The sequence below is a fragment of the Macrobrachium nipponense genome, chromosome 18 (assembly GCF_015104395.2).
Source record: "Macrobrachium nipponense isolate FS-2020 chromosome 18, ASM1510439v2, whole genome shotgun sequence".
NCBI classification, from domain to species: Eukaryota; Metazoa; Arthropoda; class Malacostraca; order Decapoda; family Palaemonidae; genus Macrobrachium; species Macrobrachium nipponense.
This window is the reverse complement of record NC_087211.1, coordinates 24,268,906-24,288,150: the sequence shown is the minus strand read 5'-3', so window position 1 is coordinate 24,288,150 and position 19,245 is coordinate 24,268,906. Positions and strand designations below refer to the sequence as shown.

Sequence of the window (19,245 nt, the reverse complement as noted above, 5' to 3'; positions counted from 1 at the left end):
GATTTCCAGTTATCAGCGCTGATAATATAGTATTGGCACTGATACATACCTAACCGAGATGCCACTAATATATTATCAGTGCCGATAAGTGTAGAAACTTGCCCGATTTTTGGTTATCCCTTAGTGGATGGATAGCTTCTCAGGAGTAGTAATAACAGGTTTGGGGTGGTGGACGGATTGATCCTGTAGATAAGCAATATAAGCCCCATCAATTTGGAAAGAATCGGGCGGGAAAGAGGTGCCAATACTTCTGTAGCCCATAAATTCACTAATCGCGTCATTTACACTGGCTAAAATCAAGACACTGCAGCTCATGCAAGCTTAGTAGTGATTTTGACTTTGAAGGGGAATGTACTGCTACTCTGTCTCATATGACGTCTTTTTACAAATTTGCTCATTAATATACCAAAGGACTGCTGTTGGTACGATAGTATGTCAGTTGTAAATGTAATTTGGCAAAGAAAAATGCAAAGAAATACTAGAAAAAACACGTACAAATAATAAAAGTTACTGAATCCTTGTTCTTGGTAAATTTATGTAAATATTTTTCAACAAATATGCTAATAATTTGTTACAGATTTTATTCTTATCTGTTTGATATTGTGTGAGTTGTAGTTATAATTTTACAAAATAAAAAAAAAATTATTTACTAGAAAAAACATATAGTGAGCCCCCTGTATTTGTATTCTCCGGATTCATGGACTCTTCCCCCTACCCTCATCAGGAGAATGGCAAGGCGAGCTCCTGGGATAACTCTTTAGCTGCTGGTACTTCAGGCAGCACACCTTACAATCAAAATTCCCAGGACCTGGGGCCAGCCAATCACTGCCTCCATCAGTCTGCCAGACTCTCCCAGACGAGTCATTTAAAGGTGTACAGTGGGGGACCTGTATTCACGTTCTCCAGATTTGTGGACTCACATATTCACAGATTTCTCTCTAGACCATATCTACCCATTATTTGCAGGAAATTCGCCTATTCGTGGTATTTTGCTATGAGAAATATCTACAAAGTCCTGGTTTTTTTATCAGTTTCATCATAAAATGCACTTTTTGTGATATAACTATTAAAAAAGCTAGCTATAAAATTTTTTAGTGGCTTTTCTTGAGTTTTAACTAACAAAATAGGCAGTTTTCAGCATTTTTATAGGGGTTCCAACTATTTGCAGATTATAACTATTTACCTGGGGGGCCTGGCACACATCCCCCGCGAATACGGGGGGGAACCGCTGTAATGAGTTTGATGCACTTTTGTACCACATAAGGGCAAACAAAGTGTACTATCAAATAGATTAAGCCTATTGGAGATGATGATGGTAATTTTGTGCATAAGGCATAAGGAGGAGCACTCTATCACTGTAATCCTTACATTAAGGGGTCGGTTGCCTGATTTGCCTTCTCCACTGCTCTATAAAAGGCATCATTAGGCATGGTTTATTGTTTGGCAAAGGGGGTTTTTATTACTGCATGCCCTTGCTGTCATCAGCCACAGTTATTGGCAGTGGGCTCAGCCTTTTACTAAAAAGTAAGACTGCAAAGCAGCAGTTTCCACAGTTATTGGCAGTGGGCCTAGCCTTTTACTAAAAAGTACGACTGCAAGGCAGCAGTTTCTACAGTTATTGACGGTGAGCTTAGCCTTTTACTAAAAAGTAAGACAGCAAGGCAGCAGCTGCCCTTTTAGTCATCTTTTATGTCAAGCAGGACCTACGGTGGTAGTATTCTTACACCCTGCCACAGGATGTTAGGAGGAGCGAGTACTACTACAGTAAAAATGTACTGCCCTTGTTTCTTTTGGTATACTTGGTCAGTTTTGAGACCAAGTGGAGTTTGTTTGCCAGTTTATTATTCATCAATGCAAGATCCTCTAGTTTGGGCAGTGGACATCAAGCTGTTCCCTGGTCAGGTCTAGACTGTAATACCTTTCCTAAAAGTAATACCTTTCCTCCTTTTACTGAGTTTCAGGAAGTTATCAATGAATTAGGTGACTTTGTAAGTTATCTCTTGGCATTGATTACCCTAGGTGGCCAAGGAAGGTTGGGTTTTCAGTTTCTTTGAGTGGTAGACTAGCAGCCAGGAGATGAAAGGTTCCATCACAATCCTTGAAGCTACATAGACTGTGTGGTCATGGTTCCTGTGAGCTCAAGGTGGGATCTTGCAGGAATTCCAATGTCATTGCTGAGAGAGAATCTACCCATTGATTCTGCCAACACCAGTGGTCAGGTTATAAGTCATGGTCCCATGTTAAGGGGTTTTTCCTGCAGCTGTTAACTTCTTGGTAGCAGCCTTTAAAGCTAAAGTGCCACTGTGAGGCTTTTATGAGGAAAAAGACTCATAGATGTCTTATGAAGTGTTAAGGTGGAGTTTTCTAAGTCTGTTAAGTACTTATATGCAGTTCATCAGTTCATTATGTTGTTGCCCTTTGAACCTTTGGAACAAGCTCCTTGTAAAGAGGTTTATGTGGAAATGCTTCACAGGAGTCTTGCTATAGCTGAAGAGAGAGAGAGTTATGAAGTTTGTCAGTTAGGTAGGCTTTGCTAAAGACATGGCAATTATTTGTGCCTTATTTTGGGCTAGGTATGGCTTTGTGCTAGGCCCTTATGTACAACAGTATCTTTACCTAGCTTGGAATCACTATGGTCTGAGGAAATTTATCCCTTGGGATTCCAGTAAGGACTTTAAGAAATTATTTGAACCACACTAAAAGTATTGAAGTTGATGCAAAGGCTCTGTACATTGGCAGCCAGAGTTTCTGATGAGCAGGAAAGTAATTTCCTTTTCATTAGGTCATTGGTTAAGGATTCTCAGGCTAATTTTTATCCTTAATGGAAGTCAAGCCACTTAACATGGGAGCAGTGGCCACAGTTTTCAAAATTGGAAAGAACTCTTTAGATAAGTTATCGAAGTCACTGAGTGGCATGGGAATAGTGTATTTGCTATTATTTATCTTCATGGTGAGGAGATTAAATGCAATTATTGCAGAGCATTAACTCCTCTGGTTTGTGCAGTGGATATTATGTCCTGAATCAAGTGGTAGCTTTTTCAGCCTACTGCTTTTTAAAACCGGATATGGTTTTTGGAAAGTTTGGAGGTACTCAATGTTTAGTATTGGAAGTGATTCTTTTTGGTGTCTGAGCACTTGCTAGTTATTCATCATCAGCTCTGTAGGGTTTTGACACAGCAATCCTACACTTCATTCTGCTGAAGGAGCACCCTCTCAAGAGACCTCGGGTATCTTTATGATGAGGTTCTTGTACCTGAGTGCCAATTCTCCCAAGGTGGCAGTAATAGCCAGTGGACTGAATTCACTTGGTAAACAAACACTTGTTTTGTACTTAATGTTTTGCTACTGAGTAGCCTTTAAAAGGTTTGCTGATTTCCACTTTGCTCCCACCTATTTTAGACATGGGAATCAGCTACTTATATAATGGAGAGGTAAGGTTTATTTAAAAAGTAGGAATACTTATGTAATTTAATATTATTTTTAAAATAGATATTTATCTCCATTATTGCATAATTTGCTTTCCCTACCTTCTCATATTTAAAATGACAGAAGCAGACTGACTGGCTATGAATGTTTGTACTTATTGGTCCCCTAGTGGGGGGTGGGGGAAGTAGATGAATAGAAAAATGATAGTCATAGAAAACCAAGTGTTCTTATTTTTCGTTTGCAATCTGTCAAACTCCCGCTGGTGCAGAAGTAAAGGCTATGCAATGGAGGAGTAAGTATTTAAAAAAAATGGATATTTAATTAAGTACCATTTATATTTTTCTATATTATGTTACACTGATTTAAGTGTATTTCCTAATAAATTTTTTATTACTTTTCAGGATATACAATTTATCCTCACATGAAATACCTGAACAGGCAATATTGGTAGCTCCAAATACAAATGTTCTTAATACCTCATCATATTCTCGTTCTGCAAGTCTTGGAGAGTCTGCAGTAGACTTTGGTTTTGCCCTTCCGAGTGAACAGACCAAACGAATTTGTGGCAATCCAGTGTCAAGCAGACTAAGAGAGGATGCTGTAAGTTAATAATGTGATGTAGTCAGTTGATTAGAGTATACACATATTCTATATGCATTTGATACATTTGTTATAAATATTTAACTATTCCTACTTGTATGTTATAGCTTTCTACATGGTTGTAATATTAAACATGGTTTAAAACAATTTGTTTGTACATTGGTCATGGAAATGGTAAAAGAGAGGCCAAAGTAGCTTGCATCTGCAAGAAAATGGGGAAAAAGGGATAAATTAGTTAATATTTTTCTATAAAGAATGACACAGCTACCATTAGCAAAAATGACAGGCCTGTTAACATAGCTGGAGCAAGGAGTGCTAGAGGTTGGAGGTGTGAATGAATCCCCAATCTAGCTGGATGATTCTGTCATTCACAGATTTAACAGTTGTGGCAAATTAAAGCTAAACTCACCAAAACCAGACAAAATAGAGCAGCAGAAGTCAAGAAGGTTCTACAAGCACTGCTCATAATATCCATGGATTAAGTTACTAGGTAACTAATGTACCACGCACAGAGTCACAGCTCTCGATTTATTTTGAAATAATGTGTGTACAGTCAAAGGAGAAAGGAGTTGGACAGTTAGGTAGGAAAGATGCAGATAGAATGCATGAGCAATAAAAGGCAGAAAGCAGTGCAGAATAGTAGTGATGAGGAACTATGGGGGTGGGTTAACCTAGGGAGAGAGAAACAGCTCTAGAAGGAAGTTAAATGTGAATTAAAAGTTGGAATTAAGAATTAGGCAATGTATTAGATAAAATGCTTTCTTCAACTCCTTTAATGTTTAGTTTATTAAGGAAAATAATGAGAGAAAAATTTCTCTAGATATTTAAATTGTGTTTGTTCATATGCGAACAAACCTTCAGTCTTAACAATTGGATAATTTTCTAGCGCCTAGCTGGATCTGGTTAAATCGCAGATGAAAAGCAAGGAATCTTGTGAGATCTGGCAATGCGTGTGTATATTGGGTGAAAACTGGACAAAGACCACACACCCATGCCACTGCGTTCAAGTCTTTTTCTTAACTCTTAAACGCCGATTGACGAAAACTTTTGTATCACGCACCTTGAAGGATGCTGGGAGTTCACAGATCAAGCTGTTGTTTTGTTTACAATCGTTACCCAGGCGCGTAAGCGCGAATTTCTTTCTTCTCGCAATAAAAAGCATCAGCGACACATCTCAGAAAGTATTTCGTCACTTTGACATAATTTTTACACCATTTTACATTAGCCGTTACATAGAGTTTTATACATGAAAATGTGCACAATTTTATGTAGAATACGACTAAAAACAACCCATGGTTGTAGCTTTTATCAGTTTTGAAATATTTTCATATAAATAACGATAAGTGCCAAAATTTCAACCTTCTGTGAACTTTGACTACCGAAATGGTCGAAAAACGCAATTGTAAGCTAAAACTCTTATATTCTAGTAATATTCAACCATTTACCTTAATTTTACAACAAATTGGAAGTCTCTAGCACAATATTTCGATTTATGGTGAATTTTAGAAAAAAAACTTAACGTACGTCCACGTGTAACTCTTCCGAAAAAATCAGAAATTTTTTCGTCCGATTGTCGTAATGTTTGCACCAGTTTATATTAGCCGTTACATAAAGTTTTATATATGAAAATGTGCGCAATTTCATGTAAAATACAACAAAAACAAACCATGATTGCAGCTTTTATCAGTTTTGAAATATTTTAATATAAATAATGATGTGCCAAAATTTCAACCTTCTGTCAACTTTGACTCAACTGAAAAGGTCGAAAACTGCAGTTGTAAGCTAAAACTCTTACATTCTAGTACTACTCAATCATTTACCTTCATTTTACCACAAATTGGAAGTCTTTAGCACAATATTTTGATTTATGGTGAATTTTAGAAAAAAACTTTTTCCTACGTCCACATGGTAACTGCTGAAAAAATCAGAAATTTTTCCATCCCATTGTTGTAATGTTTGCACCGTTTTATATTAACCGTTACATAAAGTTTTATATATGAAAATGTGCACAATTTTATGTAGAATACAATAAAAAACAACCCATGGTTGTAGCTTTTATCAGTTTTGAAATATTTTCATATAAATAATGATAAGTGCCATAATATCAACCTTCAGTTAACTTTGACTCGAACGAAACGGTCGAAAAACGCAATTGTAAGCTAAAACTCTTACAGTCTAGTAATATTCAATCATTTACCTTTATTTTACCACAAATTGGAAGTCTCTAGCACAATATTTTGATTTATGGTGAATATATGAACAAAAACCTTCCCTACGTCCGCTTGGTAACTCTTCTGAAAAAATCATAAATTTTTTTGTCTAATTTTCTTAATGTTTGCACAGTTTTATAGGAGCCATTACAGAAAGTTTTATATATGAAAATATGTGCAATTTCATGCAGAATACAACCAAAAACAACCCATGGTTGTAGCTTTTATCAGTTTTGAAATATTTTCATATAAATAACAATAAGTGCCAAAATTTCAACCTTCGGTCAACTTTGACTCTACCGAAATGGTCGAAAACCGCAGTTGTAAGCTAAAACTATTACATTCCAGTAATATTCAATCATTTACCTTTATTTAGCTACAATTTAGAAGTCTCTAGCACAATATTTCGATTTATGGTGAATTTATGAAAAAAACTTTCCTTACGTCTGCGCGGTAACTCTTCCGAAAAAATCATAAATTTTTTTGTCCGATTATCGTAATGTTTGCACCATTTTTATTAGCCGTTACATAAAGTTTTATATATGAAAATGTGTGCAATTTCATGTAGAATACAACTAAAACAACAACCCATGGTTGTAGCTTTTATAATTTTTTAAATATTTTCATGTAAATACGTAAATAAAAAAATTTACCTTCGGTCAACTTTAACTCTACTGAAATGGTCGAAAACTGCAATTGTAAGCTACAACACTTACAGTTTAGTAATATTCAATCAATTGCCTTCATTTTGCAACAAACGGAAAGTCTCTAGCACAATATTTCGATTTATGGTGAATTTTTGAAAACTTTTTTTTTTTTTTTTTTTTTTTTTTTTGTGTTCTGCGCCTTACAAATTCATGCATCATATTGTGATAATATTTTTCTTTAGGTTTGCTTTTGTCGTTTAGAATTTGTTTATACCAAAATCATTGCAATGTAGTGTACAATACAACAAAAAAATAATGAACTCATTAGCTTTAACCGTTTTGCTCTCAGCGCGATTTGTATACAATTATATATGAAATTTTTTTTGCGTCATATATTCCAATATTTATATATGATAATGATATGTTTTTCATTTCTGATTGTTGCTTACTAAACTTCAGGCAATGACAAAAAAAGGAGCCAAAAATGAACTCTTAATCTTGAAAATTAAGCGTGCTGTGATTTTTTTAATAAAACTTTTTTTTCCGCTTCCTCGCTCACTCGCGAACGCCGCCGGCATACGGGAGACACTTTCGGAAATACTGGCTCGGCGTTTAAGGGTTAACCGCCTGGGTGAGAGTCTCGGTTGCCCTCTTATTCTTTTTCCACCAAAAAAAAAAAAAACCCTTTTAACCCAGTTTAGTTGCCCCGCATTTTCGCTTTGTGTTTGTGTGTGTGTGCTTGTATTATGGCTTTTTCTGCTCCTTCTCAGCCTCGTCAACGTATGTACCCGGGAACTCAAAGTTTCCCGTGGTCTTGTTTCCTGGCTTCTTCAGCTACAGACCCACACTCCACATGCAGTAGGTGTCGTGCTAATATTTGTACCATAACGAATCCCTGCCTGGAATGTCATGCGTGGCCTAGAGCGCAGTGGAAGTTATTTTATAACTAGAGTTATCTCAGTGGGAACATAAATAGCTTGCATTTTTGGTCAGTAAGGCTTGGACAGTCTTCAGCTGAGGCATGATGAGCAAAAGCTTGGCCACAGGGTACTGATGTAGAAATGAAACAGGATGGACTGGTTTTTTGAAGGAGGTAAAACAGCTTTCAGGTTTAGCTATTAAGAGTTGCAAAGTTTAGAAACTAAATAAATGTAAAGCTATAATATGAGCATATTATGTATTGGATATTATGTTCGTACGTACTGAGTTATATTTTCTCAGAACAGTTGCAAAAAGGCATGCTCCATTACTTGAATATTTTTGTTAATGGCATATAAAGAACAGTCACATGCTGACAAATTCAGGAGTCAGAATGACCCCACTTGTGTAGATTTTTAAAGTATCTTTTTCAAAATATTATAACACAAATCCCATTAGCTTACAAGAGCTTATCTGTGTGGTTAGCACTCCAAGAGAGACACCATTTAAAGAAGGGAAAAAACTGTTCCCTAGTTGGACACATATCTGAGAACAGTGCCACCAACAATTTTCAGTCAATCCTTTCATTGCTAATCTCAGTGTTTGTTGTTCATAAATGCTCATTTTTATATATGGCAAGTAACTTACCAACTAATTACATAGCTATAGTTTCCACTTGAGCAGCTTAAATTCACTTTTATTTCAGTGTCTTACCAAGCAATTACATAGCTGTAGGTTCCTTACCACAACAGAACATAATTCAAATTTCTTGATGGCTGCCCTCACTTGTGCTGGTGACAGCGATCTACCCATTTTCAGGACTGACAGGTATGGCAACACAGCATACTCCAATTTGTTTTCTGCTGGTTATTTCATCTTGTTTAATGGTTATATTATAATTTTCCCACTTTTTGGTGAAGTACATATATTCAGTTTGTTTGGCTTTGTTTATTGCAGTTAGCTTTGCTTTTATGTCCTTTTTTGCTGTCATGTTTGACTGTAGTTCTGGAGTGAGGTTCTGTGCCGAAGGGTGCAGAACTAGTTTAGTGAAGGCAGTTTATGATTCTCATTCTAGATGTGTTAAGTGTAGGGGACAAGATTCTAGTAAAGAACTTGGGTTCTAAATGTCAGGGATGGAATGAGCAAAATTGGGAAGTGTTTATTTCTCATTCTGAGAAGGTCATTAAAGATAAAAGGAAGAAGGCAACTCTTAGAGCTGAAAGTAAAGCTAGTGTAGCCTCTTCTCCTTTAGCAGTGGAGAATCCTATGTCTTCGTCTCCTCGTGCTGTTTCTTCCATTCATAAGTCCTATTACTCCTTTGCCTTTGACTTCTTTACCACCTTCCTGTGCTGACTTTTCTGACACTATTGCAAGCCTCAAGTCAAGATTTGAGAGAAAGTTTGACTTCCTTGCTAATACAGTTATGGAATTAGGTCTTTTGGTTAAATCTTTTATGGAGAACTCTAAGTGCCCATATCTTTGTGCAGAGTGAAAGTGCAGTGCATTCTGAGGTGGTGGGTGTCCGTCCCTCCAATTCTTCTAGACATAAGTCACTGTCCCACTGCCCTGCTTCAGGGAGAAGACATACTACTGGAGGTCCAAGGGCAGTCACTCCCTCCTTCGATCCTGTGGTGCCAGCACAGGCTTTGACAGAATGATGCTGGGAAGATGTTTCTTTCAGTGCTCCGTTTTCTACGGATTCAAGGGGTTCATTTGCTCAGAACTGATGGTGTTCTTCCTATGGCTCTAGACCTCTGAAGAGGTGTTCCACAGTCGATGATGTCTCTCTTCCTCCTGTCAAGAGATCTAGAGAAGTGGAACTCAGTCCTTGTACCTAATGCAGTCATGCTGTTTTACCTCCTTGCAGTTGACAGTCGACATGGGACTCTCCTGTCTTGCCTGATGAGTGACAGGTATTGGCGCCAGTTCATTCGACGCGCCACCCTTTGACAGCTCACTCAGATTCTTCCACTTCCTGATTGAAGTCAATAGCTGGGATTTTGGTAACACCTGCTGAATGTCCGATGCCTTCTCCTCCCCATCCTTCACAGTTGCTGCCGGGTAGTCTTCTTTGGCTCCAGTTTGCTGTCATTTGGAGGATTTAATGACTTTTCTTAAGGGGAAGACTCCTGCCTCTAAGAGTGGGGATCACTCGTTGTCACTGATTGCTTCCGATGATGGGGTACCAGGTCATGATTCTGTGCCTTCTACTTATTCATACCTTTTGAGTTTCCTTCTGGACAATTTTCCAGATTCCTTCATTCCAGCTCCTGATCCTTGTCTTCCTTAGTTGGCTCTTTCCTCTTCCTCAATGATGTTCTTACAGGAAGTGGAAGAATGGCTGGCGAACAAGAGGGATCAGGGCAAAGCAACCTATGCTTTCTGCCATCAAAGCTTCACACGAAGAGGTACTGCTTCTACACCATCGGGGAAATTCCTTCTTTGGGAGTCTGCCTTCTCCCATGGGGACTTCTCTGGTCTGGTTGATGCTGCTTGTAGGACTCTTTTCATTGGCCAAGATCTGTTTTTCCTGTTCTGAGCTGGATCAGGTCGTCCAGAACATCTTCAAGGTCTTTAATGCCATGGGCATTAATGAAATTGGAACTTTGTTGCTCCTTTGCTACTAAAGGAGTGATGGTATCACAGTCGGCTCTTATGTTCTCCTCTCTCGACAAGGCTCATCTGTTTCCCTGGGACACAGTAAAGGAGAGACTTTGTGCATTACAGAAGTGGACATATGACTTACTGGCCCAATCTACAAAGCATTCCAAACTATGTCTTCTACTCTGGCCAAGTCCTTCTCTCCTTTTCAGCAGCTTTCAAGGAGGAAATCCCTACCCTCCGTCAGACCGCGCTCCAACCTGTGGCCCTCATCTAAGTCAATGTCAAAGCCTGCCACAAATCCTCAAACCAAGTGATACCTCAGTCCTTCATGCTCCTGTAGGTGCCATACTGCACCACTTTAGGAGGAATGGAGTTGCTGGGTGCAGAATCTTGGGTTGTTCAAGTTCTGCATGTAGGCTACTCTAGTCCTTTCACGGTAAAGCCACCCCTTTCCAAGGTACCCATTAAGTTCATGGCATACTCCTTAGGCTCATATTGGCTCTCATCTTAGAAGTTGAAGTTGTCCGAATAGTTTTACAACAGACATTGTAGTCCCCAAGTCGTTGGGGGAATAGGGGCCCATCCTGGAATCAGCACTCTGAATTTGTATGTCCTAAAGACAAAGTTCAATAAGGAAATGATGCAGTCAGTATTAGCATCTCTTTGCCAGGGGGATTGGATGGTGCTGTGCTTTGGACTTTCAATGGCACCTTAAATATTCACTCGGGTATTACCTCCCCTAGGGAAATGATTTCACCTTCTGGGAGTAAACGTATCGCTTTACCTAGATGATTGGCTTCTCCGTTCCTCTTCAGAAAGTCAGTGTGAGAAGGACTTGAAGAGGACCTTCTGCCTGATGCAGTTAATTAGGCATAATAATGAATGTTCAAAAGTCTCGGACGATTCAGACATAGGTTGGGGAGCCCTGTTAGGAGATTAGGTGTCAAGGGTGTGGTCAGAAACCCAGAAGTTCCTGCACTTCAATGTAAGGGGACCTTTTAGCGATTCCCCTGTGCCTTCAAGCGTTCATTCAATTATTGTTGGATCAGTTGATAGCTGTTCACTTGGACAATTCCACATCCTTGTCCTCAGTGGCGGCTCGTGGCTATCATTCACGGGGGTGCTGTTACTTAATTTCTTTTTTAGAATCCTTCATATTATATATATATATATATATATATATATATATATATATATATATATATATATATATATATATATATATATATATATATATATATATATATATATATATATATATATATATATATATATATATATATATATATATATATATATATATATATATGTGTGTGTGTGTTTATATTTATATATATATATATATATATATATATATATATATATATATATATATATATATATATATATATATATAGTATATATATATATATATATATATATATATATATATATATATATATATATATATATATATATATATATTATATATATATATATATATATATATTGGGTGTGTTTATGCAGTTATATAAAGGAATCTAAAAAAGAAATTAAGTAACAGCACCCCCGTGAATGATAGCCACGAACCGCCACTGCTTGTTCTACATTTGGAATCAAGGGGGACACACTCCTTCACACTTTACAGGATAGCAAGGAATCTTCTCCTGTGGGTGGAGAAAAATCAGGTTTTCCTCGTCCCTTGTTTTGTTCAGGGGAGATTGAACGGTCTGGCTGATGAATTGAGCAAGGGTCATCAAGTTCTTAAGTCAGAATGGACTTTTGATGCCAGAATCTACCTCGACCTTTGGTTATGTCTCGCCAGAATGTTTTCTTGACTTTAGTTGCACGATTTTGTCCGAGGAAGGAATGGTTCCCGGACCTTCTACAAATGTTAGTAGACTACCCAAGACTGCTTCTTCAAAAGAAGTCGCTTCTCAGAGAGCTGCATCTCCACTGGTATCATCAAGGACATTTTGCTCTGGCCCTGACAGGCTTCAGACTGTCAGGAGACTCATTAGAGCGAAAGGCTTTTTGCTTAGAGCTGTGGAAGCTGTTGCAAAATGCAGACGAGCTGCTTCTGACAAGTTGTACCTGGCAAAGTGGAATGTTTTCAGAGTATGGTGTTCACAGAGTAAAATCCTTTCTGAGACCTCTGTGAGTGAGATAGCTGATTTTCCTCCTCAGAAAAAGAACACCAGGAAATTGTTGCCCTCCACTATTAGAGGTTCTGTAGGGCTATGTTAAGCTTGGTGGTCAAACACAGAGGCCAAGAAGAACGTAACTAAGAAGATACTGTTCCTGGTATGAGCTTCAGCCAAGCACATAGTGAGCTTCATGCCATGGACATGAGAGTCTGTTTCTCTTAGGGATATGCAGTCTGTTCTCTGTCACTTTGTCTTCTTGCCACAAATGAGAACCTTCAAATCCTTAGCCCCATTCTTTTATCCTCGAGAACCTCATGGACATTCTTGGGCTGGAAGAGGAGGAGAGACTGCTCTGTGAGGGCATTGAGGTATTACCTTCATAAGACAGACCATCAGAGGGATGTCTTCTCATCTCTGGTATTCAGTTAACCCTTTAACGCCAATTGGACGTATTAAACGTTGACGAAAATTGTCTGTCGGGTGCCGAACCGATGTACGAAACGTCTACGAAAAAAAGTTTTTTTAAAAAATTCGTGGAAAAATAGTTATAGGCCTACTAGGCGAAAACTTTTGAATCACGCGCCTTGGGGGATGCTGGGAGTTCATGGATCAAGAGGTTTCAAGGCAAACCTTGAATTCCTCGTGGAGGAAACTCTGGCCAGATGCTGTATCGCCCGAGACTTCGAGGGATTTGACGTGGGCGAAGTTGGTGCTGCAGATTCAGGAACAGTTGATGATCTTGAAACTGTTTCGCAACCAGATCTTGACGAGACCGTTGCACTCGGCAAGTCCATGGGGCTGCTCGTCGACGAGGACGACATCAATGACCTTCTTGAGGAGCACCAAGAGGAGCTTACGACGGATGACCTGAAGGAGTTGGAGGCCATGCAACATAACGTCGTTCAAGAAGAGTTCTCTGGCAGCGGCGAGGAGGAGGAGGACGACTCTATGACAACTGCAGAAATTAAAGATGCTCTAGCTGCTTTGATGACGTTTGCCTGAGTCCTTTCAGGAACATTGTCAAAAGCAGGCAGAAGCAATCTTCCTTGGATAGTTATTTTTTAAAGAGGCCTTTAGTAGGAGTTAGCAAAAAGGAAGAACCAAATGATACTATGAAAAAACAGAAAGTTGAAAGTGGTGAAAAAGTTAAAATTTTGTTTAAAAAAAAAAAAAAATTAAAAAAGTAAAAAAAAAAATATTTAATTTTAAGTTTTTTTTAAAGTTGTGTTACAGTTTTGTTAATGTGTTTCATAAAGTTTAGTTTATGTTTTCCTGAGATTTTTTTGTGTTTCGTAAAGTTAAGTGTATGTATCTGCTGTTTGTTCTCCTCCTCTGTCACCACTTTCGGAGATAGCCTCACTCGAAAGGTAAGCTTCCACATTCTACTACATACGTACGTATGTATGTACAGTATTTCTTGTATACCATGTACACTAATACACTTTATTTACAGGTACATACATATTAGTACTACTAGTACGTATTAAGTTAGGTGTTGAATGGTCCAAATTGTTGTAGTATTTCAGTATTTCATTGTTTATAGATCAATTTAGCTTTATTATGAAATTTACTGGGGTGTTTTTGGAGGGCTTGGAACGGATTAGGCATTTTACATGTAAAATGCGGTTCAAGATACGAAAAACTCATGATACGAAGGCCGCCTCGGAATGGATTAATTTTGTATCTCGAGGTACCACCGTATACTGCCTTTAGAACTTCTTGCAAGGTATCTATAGACTGACTGAATAAGTAATTATTTGATAAATGAAATTGTAGATACAAAGATATTTTTGGTGTGATTATTTTATTATGATAGTAATGAAATTGTAAAGAAGGCCTTAATTTGCAGATCGTATGAGGTATGATGGAAATAAACCTTGATACAGTAGTACTATACTGCTGTCTTAATTGTAAGGCAATCTGTTGAGTGATTGAAACAGTAATGATGTGATGAGTAAAGTTTTAACTTGAAGAGCTTTATGTTTTAATTTATTCAGTATATTAGTGAAGTTATAATCAGTTTTATTAAAGTCCTTGGTATTTTAATTTGCAGGTATAAAATACCACAGACATGAATTTTGATATCGTAAAATTATTACGAGCATTTTTAATTTCAGATTGATTCTGATGAAGAGATGAAGCAGAAGTATTTAGATTTACAGTGGCCAGTTTTCATCCTTTATGGTAATGGTGATGTGTACTACACAAATACAATATTAGGACCTAACAGGTATGATTTTTATTTCACTGTCAGTAGTACAACCACTGTTAATTACAGTTTAAGAATACAAACCACAGATTGAACAGAGTTTGTAGTGTTTGTCTTAGGTCAGAATTCAAGACTGCCCTTGTGCTATTTAAGTTAAGAAGGTAATTCTTTTTGCTTTTGTACACTTTACATATTTGTTGCTTTGAAAGAGCTTTATATTTCAGTACTCCTTCTTAACCCTGTTTAGAGATTTAAAAATTGTGTCTGTCTCGGATAGAGTTCTGAAAGATTTTATCTATTTTGAAAAATCTAAAAGACTTCACTACTTATGCCCCTCATTACGAAACTCTGAAGAGTAGGATATCCTGACCTTAAAGAAGTTAGCATTATGGCTTTTGTATTTTGTCAGTGCTGAATGGCCTTTTTGGCATCAGTGCCTGAGCTTAGGCCTAAAATACATCCATCCATTTCATGTTCTTAGTTATTGTTATAAAGTAGTTGCTACCCCCGAAATACAAACCAGTCACCTTTTCTTTGAGTATCCATCAGCTTAAGCTTAAGTCATTGAATTTGGTAACAAGGTGATTAACCAGTGGTGCCACTCACATGCTGTCTCTATAGTAGATAAGGTAAGTATAGCTTAGTTTTACCAGAGCACTGAGCTGATAAAGAAATTTCCTAGTGCTGGCCCGAAGGATTAGATATTTTAACATGGCTAGGAACCAATTGGTTACTTAGCAACAGGACCTACAGCTTATTGTGGGATCCGAACCACATCGAGAAATGAATATCTATCTCCAGAAATAAATTCCTCAGATTCTTGGCAGAGTGGGGAATCGAACCTGGACCCTGAGATCGTTAGTCGAGCACGTTAACGACTCGTCCAACGAGAAACTCACTCTAGTAGAGGACCCACCAATACATCCTGTGACCAATCTTCCAGGATCAAGGTTTGAAGTTAATTTTCAGTTCAGAGGAAAGTTTTGCTCAAATTAAGCTGGGGTATGCCTTGCAAAAGTGTGGGCTAACTTTGAGAGGCATAAATCCAAGATGGCTGCCTCTGGCTTATGTCAAACCTATAAAACTTCATTTCTTAGGGAATTTTTCTCTTACAAATGCATTCTTGACAGCTATTTACAGGTTTTTGAGGTCAAGGATTTCATATTCGATGTTAGAAATAAGTTTTGTCCAACAGTTTGTATGTTAGAGAAAGCGTGTACTAAGTACGTATTTCAATCTCAGTTTTCAACTGATAGTTAAAGTCTTACAACTGTTGTAAAAATACATTTTATTTAAATTACCACATCATCTATCATGATATTCACTTCAATATCATTAATTTCCCAAAATTCAAGTAAAAAAAATTAAGTAATATAATCTTACAATCAAATCATGTATCACAAGGACTTTAATATCAAGTTTTAAATAAAATTTCATCTGTCAAGGATTCAGTAAAATAAATACGGTATATTTATATACACACACGCACACACACACACAGACACACACACACACACACACACACACACACACACACACACACACATATATATATATATATATATATATATATATTATATATATATATATATATATATATATATATTATGATAATAATAATAATAATAATAATAAAATAATAATAAAATAATAATAAAATAATAATAATAATAATAATAATAAACAAAAGTAGAGATCAATATCATAAATGTATTGGATGATTTGACACACTTGAACAACTTACGTGATTTTTGTCAGACCGAAGATAGAGCTTCATTGCTCTTGAAGCCAGCCCAAGCTTTCATAAATGCCTGGAAGATCAGTCTGAAGGTATTGAGAAATCAGGAAGGCAAAGAGCAAAATGCTGGATGTCATTCTTTCAGATGACAGAAATACTCATGATGAACCTTCATGCCATCAAAACACAAAACTGGGAAGAGTTCAAGGAAACTCTAGGCTTGATGCTACCTTAGCTGATGATCTATGACAATGACAAATATGGAAGGTGGATGACAGATTATTGGTTGGAAATCAACAGCCTGCCAGAAGAGAGAGTAGCATATTTAAGAGGGATTGTTTGCACAGTTCATTACTGGAAATCCATATTCATGGTTACCTCTTGATCTCAGGATTGTGATGATTATGAATAAAGGCTCAAAATTGAAAGCTGGATGGCTCAAATTATTGAAGAATGAAAAGAAATTGTTGACAGACTGCAAAAATGTTAATTCCATCAATCATGTGCAGTCATCAATGCAGACATTGCCAACAGTATTGCCTCAGAAATGCAAAACAGCGAGAACACAAAAACCAGGATCAAACAAGATGAACAAGCTGTACAGGACATTGACTGAGTTTGGGTGTGATCCATTTGACGTAGTCAATCCAAATTTAAGGTCACTTCAATCTGGGGTACTGCCATCCTCGGCTTTTATTGAAGACTTTGAAACAGCGCATGCAGGTGGCAAAAGACTCTTCCAAGACTTTTGCAATGACCGAATGAAGAGCAACAAAAATCAGTTCCACTCAACCATCCATTGCAATCGTAGATGTAATTTCAGCAATGCATCTTCTGAAATAAAAGGTAAAAAGAAATTTGTCATGATATATGAGGCCATGAAAAAAAAAGCCACGACATCCATCATGTCTCTCGCATAGGCTGATGGTGAGAAGTTTGATGTCGTTGAGGTCATGGACTATCGTGTCAGAGACGAATGTTTGCCAATATTTAACATAAGTATAACTATGAGAAAAACTCAAAAATCAAAATTGTTGGAAAGATTTGACATGCAAATCTTGGACAGAGATTCAGCGGATTATATTGTTATTTTGAACATGGGATTCATGTGGCACTTGACAGCACCAACCATAGAAGTCTGTTCAGTGATTAGATGGAAGCAGCTTCACATGGTGAGATTATTAGACACAAGTATGCATCCCAGATTGTTCTGGTGAATGATTATGATATACCTTATTCAATAAAAGAGGGTGAAAGGAATCTGAGGTCCAGGAAGTCTGAGTGCCCTTAAAACATTGTCATCAAAGCTCTTGGCAAATTTCCATCATCTAAAGCTTTGCAAGAGCTTCTTCAAAATCCGTCTCAAACAACTACAAAATTTCTTGCAAAATTGAATTTGTATCCTCCAGGTATTGAGTTCTTTTATTCTTTGGCTTCATGTTGTGTCAACTTACCAGAACAAGGCAGAGTGCAGGAATATGAATGCCAATATGCTGAGGCTGATACAACTATTTTTTTTTATCTACTCCAAGATCAGGCATTCTGGAAAGCAGACAACAGTTGTGATTGATGCAGAAGACACAGACACACTTGTCATAGCAGTATATGTTGCACATGCTATGAAAGGAACACTGGGTGTCAAATGCAAGCGAGATATCGTAGACCGTAGAGTGCTGTGCTCAGATGAGATAGCAAAGATCATAATCCCACTTCACTTCTACAGTGGTTGTGACACTACATTGGCTTTTTTTGGCCATGGAAAAACAATGTTGTATGACAAAGTATGCTCTTCTGAAAAAGGCTGCCAGTGGCTACACCAAATAGGAGAAAGTCTGCCTGTGATGCAAGCCCTGAAAAATGCTATGTCCATCTTTACCATAAGGTATACATATAATGACAAACAGTAGATCCCTTGGGAGGCCCAAGCAAGAAAATGGAAACTGATGAGACATCAACAGTTTTGTTGTGCCCTTTTTAAGGGAGAGTGTTCAAGTGAATGTTCTCTTACCTGCTTTCTTTCTTCTTCTTGATTATTTCTGCAGTCTGGTTCTATGTTTGACTTTATGCTTCTTTTTAATGTTAGTTCTGGATTAGTAATCTTAGTAGTCTTAGTCTCTCAGAAGTTTGAATGAAACAAAGAGCAGAGTCTCTTTCTTTACTCTTGTAAAGAATACAAGTTACAACTCCAAAGCTTATAAATCTATTTTTGGACCCTGGCAATATTTCTACTCCTTTACTGAATGACGGCTGCCGATCCTCTCTTGTCTACTTCGGTCGTTCTGAAATTCAGCCACCCTCGGTTCGAATTTGGCACCACCCCCTTAGGTGGTGTAGATTCTTGATTCGTGGAGCAGTCTTTCCCCATCCCGTTTTAGGTGGGGTTAACGTGTTAATTCCTCCTCTTCCAGGCAGAGTCAGTAATTTAACATGTTAATAACTCCTCCTGGAGGTGGAGCTGTACTCTCGATAGAAGCCGAGTAAGTCTGGTGCGAGGTCACAGGTCAAAGATTTTATGATGGTCTAAAGATTTTAATTGCAATGGTGTTATGGTCCAACTTCTTGTGACTAAGGTTTTGTTGATCAAATTCTGGCTCACACACCAAAGCTCAATTCTCTCTCTCTCTCTTCCTCTTTCTCTTTCTCATTATTTTCAATGTTCTTTAATTATTCTCTCTCTCTCTCTCTCTCTCTCTCTCTCTCTCTCTCTCTCTCTCTCTCTCTCTCTCTCTCTCTCTCTCTCTCTCTCTCTCTCTGTTTTTACGCTACC

At 37.6% G+C, this 19,245-nt stretch overlaps 1 protein-coding gene across 1 annotated transcript in view; it reads left to right on the top strand.

Annotated features, from left to right (window-relative positions):
- Nucleotides 1-19,245, top strand: part of LOC135196925 (nucleoporin 88-like) — a 168,359-nt gene that overhangs the window by 53,707 nt on the left and 95,407 nt on the right. Inside the window, exons 4-5 of the mRNA XM_064223763.1 lie at nucleotides 3,828-4,026; nucleotides 14,649-14,761. Of these exons, the coding sequence (XP_064079833.1) occupies nucleotides 3,828-4,026; nucleotides 14,649-14,761 (312 nt within the window). The remainder of the gene's footprint in view (nucleotides 1-3,827; nucleotides 4,027-14,648; nucleotides 14,762-19,245) is intronic.